The 7,800-nt window shown below is 42.1% G+C and overlaps 1 protein-coding gene across 1 annotated transcript in view; it reads left to right on the forward strand.

Annotated features, from left to right (window-relative positions):
* Positions 1-1,943, forward strand: part of kctd16b (potassium channel tetramerization domain containing 16b) — a 34,407-nt gene extending 32,464 nt beyond the window's left edge. The window contains exon 2 of the mRNA XM_076979925.1: positions 1,215-1,943. Coding sequence (XP_076836040.1) covers positions 1,215-1,687 — 473 coding nt within the window. The 3' untranslated portion in view covers positions 1,688-1,943. The remainder of the gene's footprint in view (positions 1-1,214) is intronic.
* Positions 1,944-7,800: the final 5,857 nt, after the last annotated feature.

The following is a 7,800-nucleotide window of genomic DNA, read 5'->3' on the forward strand; positions in this document are numbered from 1 at the left end:
TTTATATATTTGCCATAGTCAATATCTGATTAATTAGTAAATGAGTGAAAACGATTTAGTCGTGAACATCCAAACATTTAGGCGAATTAAAAACAAAGTTGGCAGACCTATTGCTTGAAAACTTATTACTAAAAGTTTCAAAGGAAGATGACTTCAGTGCCTTAAAAGATGGTATGCATGCTACACTAAAAAATCACTCCTGAATTCATACATAGCCGACACATATGGGCCAAGAATAAAAGAGGGATCTCAGTTTATGTTCTCCATTGATGAAGGCAAAGAAAGGTTGTCATGTTTGGTGTTTTCCAGGGGTGTCCTATACACATGGACACAGTTGGACAATAACCACCCAATTACCTTTTATAATACATTCAATTAAGTCTTTGTGCCCCCGATTATGTGCACAAACATCCATATATACAACTAATGGGTACAATCATGAGCAAGCTCACATGCTGTGAATCATTTTTGACATCCGGACAGGCATTTGCATAATTAAATGCAAATGGACTGAAGTTGCATAATTAAAAATCTGACATGGATCAGTGTTGTGAAATAGTGTGGATTCATGCAGCAGGTTGGGGAGGGGGCGGTGACAAAAAGACACCGTCTTAGCGACGGCCCCTCGGCAAACATAGCCGGTGTAATTGACTTCATTAGAAACACTGCGTGGTGAATTGTGCTGGAAATGAAGGTGTTTCTCCTCAGATGGTGTTCCTTTAAACGGCCACACATACAGTACACACATCTGACGATTTCCCCGCCAGACACAAGCTGACGGCTGCCTTGGTCTGAACGAAGGCTCGGATATCTGAGTGCAGCATTTCGTCATCTCGTTACGAGAAATATCACGCTTCCTTCCTATGCAGTGCTCTCCCAGTTGGTGGAGTTCCATCGCATTACATTTGTCAAGCCCGGGAGAGAGGTAGATATCCATCAGTGGACTGGTGATAAAAAAAAAACATGCAACTCACTACCATTGCGATCTGTATTCAGTTTCTGTGTTCTAGGTCAAAGTAAAGCCTTTCCATGCAGGTCTGTTAAGCAAATATCAGCAAGTGTGCCTCTGTTTGCACACACACACACACACATATATATATATGTTTATAGCCATAGAAGTCCAACTAGACACACACAGCATTATTCTGGTGGTGCAGGCTCAACGTGGCGCCCTCCACAGTGCTGTCATTCACACTCACTCTCATCTGTTCCAGGTGGCCCGTCACGCTGGTCATCACCGCCGTGCGACTGCTGCTGCAAGGGCCACAAGGGCGAGGGCGAGAGCGGCACCTCCCTCAACGAGCTGTCCACCTCCAGCTCGGAGAGCCAATCGGAGGCCAGCTCGCCCCAGGGCACCGTGATCCGCGGTCCCGTCAGCCGGCAGACCCACGTGCAGACACTGGACCGGCCGCCCAAGAAGGGCCCCGGCGGGCAGTCGCAGCACTCGCACAGCCAGCAGCAGTCGTCCGAGCAGAGGCGCAAGAGCGACCTCCTGCGCACGCTCACGGCCAGCTCGCGAGACAGCGCCAGCAGCGGCGGGAAAAAGCGGCCGGCCAAGGAGAAGCTGACCGTGGAGGAGGAGCTGGAGAAGTGCATCCAGGACTTCCGCAAGATCAAGATCCCGGAACGGTTTCCCGAGCGCAAGTACATGTGGCAGGCCGACCTCCTGCGCAAGTACCGCCTCTGAGGGGCGGAGCAACCCGTGAGAACTTCTTGGGGAAGTCGCAGCGTGGCTCAACCAACCTCCGGACTCGCCGCCGCTCCCGAGACCCTCGGCCGTGGTCGGAGTGCGGGTGGTCCAGGATATCTCGTCCGGCCAACCGGCGGAGGGCCCGCCGTTTCTCTGCAGCACTTTGTTTCCTTTGGTTTTGTGACGTACTTTTTCGACTTAGCACAGATGAGCACAAATGCATATCTGCTCTGTTTTTTTGGGGGGTGTTTTTTTTTTTGTAATGCTTTTTTTTTACCTCAGCATGTCGGCGACGCAACGGTTGCGTTCGGGGTGGCCCAGAGGTCGGACAATACGTCATAAATAATTCACACCGTCCCTGCTGTGCCCTCGCTAAAAATAGCCGGTGCCTTGGCCGATGTGAGAGCCAGGTCTGATTTCATCACTGACAACCACAGACTGCAGGTTTCCCCATTCAGCTTTCTCCCTTCTCCGTTACCAGGGCCATGATACCCTCTCATTCCTCAACCTTATTATATCCCCATACGGATTTAATCAATGTGTAAAAAAAAAGGGCTGCTCAAAATGGGTGGAAACTCAACACGTCCCCCCTGTCCCCTCCCCTAACCTGATGTATTGAAACTGCAGCCTGAGCATCATTGATCCAAACACAATATTTTAAAAATGGAACAAGCGGCAGCGTACACCGAAGAGTGGAAAACAATATTAGGAGGAACACGCTTTGTTCACACACACAATTACATACAGAGAGAGAAAGAATTCCTTCTCAGAGTAGAACTGCACACCAAGAGACATGTCCAATACTGCCATGATTGACTACAGTAATGACACACGGACTGCATCTGTAACTGACTGGGTGCTCAATAAAAATTGATGGTTAGATTTTTAGATGAAGGACCAACTATAAGCAACGGATCATATCTCAGTTGACTTTTATAGGTGTAATCAATAAACACAAATATAATATTTGAACACTCACATATGTCTAAATTTGAGAAGGACCTTATTCCATTATTAGCACAATTTAAACTTTTTTGTAAAATCTAGTCTATAAAAACCAATGTAAAATAAAAGACTCTTTAGAAGTGATCCAAATATCAGCGTAGACCTTTCAGTTAATATTACGACCGCTTGAGATTTCTTATAACGAAAGACAAATCTTTACTGTACAAAACAGAACGAAGTGACACGCTCTAATAATTCTCGACGTAACATAATTAATTTATTTTGACACGCCAGTTGCTGCCGCACTCCGATCGTGACTGCTGATGGTTAGAGAGGGGGAAAATGTCATCCGTCTGTTAATCAGTGCTGGAAGTCATTATACGCTCCTTTCATTGAGCCACGAAAGGTCAAAACTACACTCATGAAGTTTGACTGGTCTGAATATCAATAAGCCTGCGTTCCCCTTAACAGTTACCGTGGCGATTTAGACCTGAATAGGTTCTAGCCAGTCAGGCCATAGGTGGCTTGAGGTTTCGTGTCTGCTTGTGCACTCCACAGACAACCATACAGATGAGAGCGTTTGTAATGTTTTTTCAGTCTTTACAGAGGTCAGAGATGATATTGTGTATCAATACAAGTAGAATTCTATATCTGCCTAAAATATAAAAGCTACTATTATTTGGGAAAAGTACATAAAGAACCACCACCACTTTGCCAGTAATGTGAATGTCATTTTAATGAAATTATTTTTCTTTAAATCATGATGGAAAATAGATATAACAAAGCTCTATTAACAAAGAATTAGAATGTTAGACAATAGACAATACCAAAGGAACACTATGGGGCAAAGAGTGTAATCTGTTATACAGTGTAAATGCTATTCTTTTGAAGTTAGATTGACACAGTTTATATGCCTGGCATCAACATTGGTCTACAGTGACATGTCCCAGATGTTCAATTAATTATCCTTGAAGATGAGGTTGGATACTTAAGATGGAGACCAGAGTTTATTACATAACCAATACTTTAAAATTCAAATGTGCTTATTGAGATTATCTAATAGCATAGTAATTATTATATTGCACAACCTCCTTAGTAAACATCAGCTGTGATCACATTTTTATAACATCCTATTCCATCAGTGCACCAGTGTTTTATAACTGGCGTAGCTGCAATGGGTATGAACTGTACTCATCAGTTGTAGGGACAAGGTATTCCAACTATGCCAAAACCATTGCAAGCTGTGAATATTGTAAAATAATAGCTCTATAAATCACATGTAAATATCAATGAGAAATCAAAATATGTATTATGTCCTGTTCACACATATTGCCTAGCAGTGAGACATGCCACAGCCCCTAATCGATGAGACACTGATTACGATGATCACTTATTCGACGAATAATTAAACGTATGTGAAGCTGGAAGTGAAACAGGACAAAGTAGTGAGCAGAATGAAGCCAAACTGGACAGATGGTTGTTATGGAAGTTTTATGAGACATTATAGAGGTCTTATGAGACATTATAGCGCTCTTATGTGACATTCTTTTGCATGTGAGAGTAGCATATCTGAAAGCACCAGGAGGTAATGGCACTATGACTTAAACCCCTGAAGAAACAGCTGGAGTTCATTCACCTGTGTGCTGAGCCACTCTTTACTGAATTGGTGTCTAGAAAGGTGACAATGAGCACAAATAATACAATAAACAATGTAGTTGTAGACACCATTATAGGCTTTCCAACTGTCTTAAAATGACTATCCCTGTTGAATTTTGTTAGCTTAAACCAAAACTATCCAGTCCTAAAGGACCACATCTCTGCAAGGTATAGCATTCTAACTCACCACGGCTAACTCAGCACATCAACTAATAAGCATGGCCATCATGAGTACAATGCAGTGTTTAAAAGAAGTTAAATACTAAGCCCCTCAAAATCATGTTGAAATATCTTTGAAGAACCTCTGTCAAGTGTGTTTTGTAACATATCTTGATCTATTAACAGATTTTTTGCATATTGGCTGAATGAAATCTTAAATATACCCTTAAAAAATACAGTCATATGGCTCAGTGTTCTCTCTTAAACCTAATGTTCAGGGATGACTAGTGGGTAATAATAATCATGACTGAGAAAATGTTTCCTCATCCTCCATGTTGTACGTCAACCAAAAGCAACAGCGATAAACAAAAGGCTAAAAAAAACCTCATACAAGGGATATGACTCAACATACACTGGGGTTGTCGTCTGCGCAGTGAGATATAACAGTTGGATGTATTCTCAGACATGGAAAACAATAGTAAAGAGTTAAAGTACCTCTTTATTCACACCTGGTTAATATTATGACATCAGCTATTACGCTTTCATCTCACATTGGTTAATAAATGGTCACTGCGCTCTTTATTTTAACATTCATGTTGCAATCAGAAAAAAGACCTCAGAGAATGTTTTGCACATTGTTAGATTTGAACTATTGTGTGATGGGAACATGCATTCTACAAACTCTGTAAATATTCTCCAAATGTACACAAAGAAGTCAATCATGAGTTTTACTGTGATGTGTGGTGCACACACATAAAGAATGGTATGGTTGTGTGCCGATTTTGCAAATGTTAAATGGTGAGAAAATCCTGAAAAAAAGATAACTCTAACCCTAACAATCGTAATATTTGTATAAATTTGTTGCATTTGTAATACTGGTACAGACCAGACTTTTTGAGATGATCTAATACACACAGAATGGTTTTTGGATGTTTAACGCTCAGTCGTGCTGTCGTAAAGAGCATAAAATGATGTCACTAAGGTAAATCGGTCACGTTCATCCTGCCTGTCATTATTCTTCACCTCGGGTTACACGGCCTCGGATCAAATGTGTTACTATGTACGTACACTTTACTGTCTTGAGTTGAGATGATGCTTTTCTTCTGAAAATCCCATCGTGAACGAGTAGAAAAGCCAGTGTGGTTTGGTGTTTACAAGGCCCAAAGACCAGGGATGTGTATCGCATTCACTAGTGTAGAAAAACACACAATTTAACAGTGCTAAATGAAAAGATATGAATGATAGCAAGAAAAAAAAATACAACAGTTCTTGAATGGTGGTGTTTTCATTTCGAAGTCCAGAATGTTGTGCGCATGTTGAGTATGAAATACTGCTGATATTTTGATTTCGTGACAATGTTATAATGAATACCAAAACTAAAAAAAAAATCTAAAAAAAGGAAAGAAAATATGATTGAAAAAATAAGCACAATGTTGCATCTGCTACTGTTTTGCCACAGATGTATATTGCTATGTATGAAAGACAGAGTCACATTATCTGAGATGTCTTTAGATACAAGCATAGGAGACTTAAAATTGTACTAGTGCATAAAAAATAAAGTTCTATATAAACACATATTGCTGACTTTGGTGGGAAGAGCTTGGGAAACTGGGACTGAGATATCATTCTGAAAAAGGCAGAGAGTGAAGCAAACCATTTATCATGTTGGTGAATGTTGAAGGATAAGGCAGTTCCCCTCTTTAACCAGGACAGTCTCATTCTTTACCAACCTTAACCTCCCAAAAGAAGGAATCACTGAAACATTCACACTGTGTTTCATTCATTTTGTTTCACTTGCATTCCAAATGTTGTGCATCACACGCATGTTCTCTGCTTCTTTGAAACCAGACAACTACATCTGTTCCAGGAGTATTCAACAGACCTAAGAGCTCATCTCATATGAAAGCTAAACGGAGAAATCCTTTTTCACCCTTTTCCACTCTCCACCAGATATTCCTGCTTCCAGGCAGGATCTGGGTAACTGGGAATGAGCTGGAGGCGTTCCCAGTAATCTCTCCGTGATCGCTTCCTCGTTCCCCATCGCTGTCGGGAATACATCGATAAGAAGGCCGACATGGCGTCTGTTTTTTTTGGTGCAATGGATGAAGATGAGTCGCCTCGGGAAGGAGCCGGATGATCAGTGGGGCTTTCTGCCCATGCTGATGGGCAAAGTGTCTTTGCTGTCTGTCAAAAAGATCTGCGCTCTCTTTGCTATGAAATGCAATCAAAATACAGTGTGTTTTGACAAGCGTATACCAGAGTGGGTTGAGCACGCCTGGTGGTCATAAGTCAGGCTCATGCCAACATAACAGAAGAATATCAAATAGTTTGCCCAGAAAAATTTAAGTACACTAAAGCAACATTCATTCATCTGATCTGTTGGCATACAGATGGCAAATAGACACATAATTTCCTGGGTCCTACATTCCCAAAGACCCTGTGCCATCGATGACAAATGGCACAGCTGACATCAGAACCTGAATTCCAGCTCACACATTCATTGAATGCTTTGTGACGATGTCTCACAAGGCCATCAAGCAGCGCACGAGAAATTCAAAAACCTCCCGACGTAAATTCCTCTGGAAACAATCTTCTGCAATCGGAGGCAATCAAGCTGCGATTTCCATCTCATCTTCGGACAGCAACATTGTCATCGTCGTAGCGCTGCACCTCAGTCGCGAGGTCTGTGATGGTGTTTCCTGCCAACGGTCCCCCTTGCATTCAACCTCTCCAGCAGCCCAGATACGGGCGAACAGCCCTGAGATGGTCGAGTGCATTTGTGAGGCCGCAACTCACTCGAAGGGAAGGACGAGCTCTAGTTAAACGAGTTGGAGCTCGGTGACATGAGGACCCTTCCCGTTTACGTGAGACGAGACCACACCTCAGCCCCGCCCCCACCCTGCCCCACCCCCGCCCGCACCCCGCCTCTGTGGCACTCTATGGGTCTCATCAACTCCAACCTAATTACAGAAAACGAGCCGGGATGACACAGGAATTTGTTTCACAGGTTCATTCAAAAAGTGCTTATTTATTCAATGCCTTATCCAAAGTTGCTGTAAAAATTATGAAATAAGATTAGAAACAAAATATATAAAATAATAAACAACAAAAAATATGGATCAATAATCAAAAAAGCTAAAGCAGCAAACATGAACTGTTATACTTTGTAACACAGAACACACGTTTTGGGATAGTTCTGAATTCCCTAGGATTGCTATAAAACATGTTAATATTATATCACAGTATTCATACATGCATATTACTCTCGATTCCTATTTTTCACATTTATGAGTGCAGCACAGCCAGAGGGAGAATCAGAGAGAGCCATTTAACACAAATAAATCAGCTGC

The sequence above is a fragment of the Brachyhypopomus gauderio genome, chromosome 18, assembly GCF_052324685.1.
Source record: "Brachyhypopomus gauderio isolate BG-103 chromosome 18, BGAUD_0.2, whole genome shotgun sequence".
In the NCBI taxonomy this organism is placed as follows: Eukaryota; Metazoa; Chordata; class Actinopteri; order Gymnotiformes; family Hypopomidae; genus Brachyhypopomus; species Brachyhypopomus gauderio.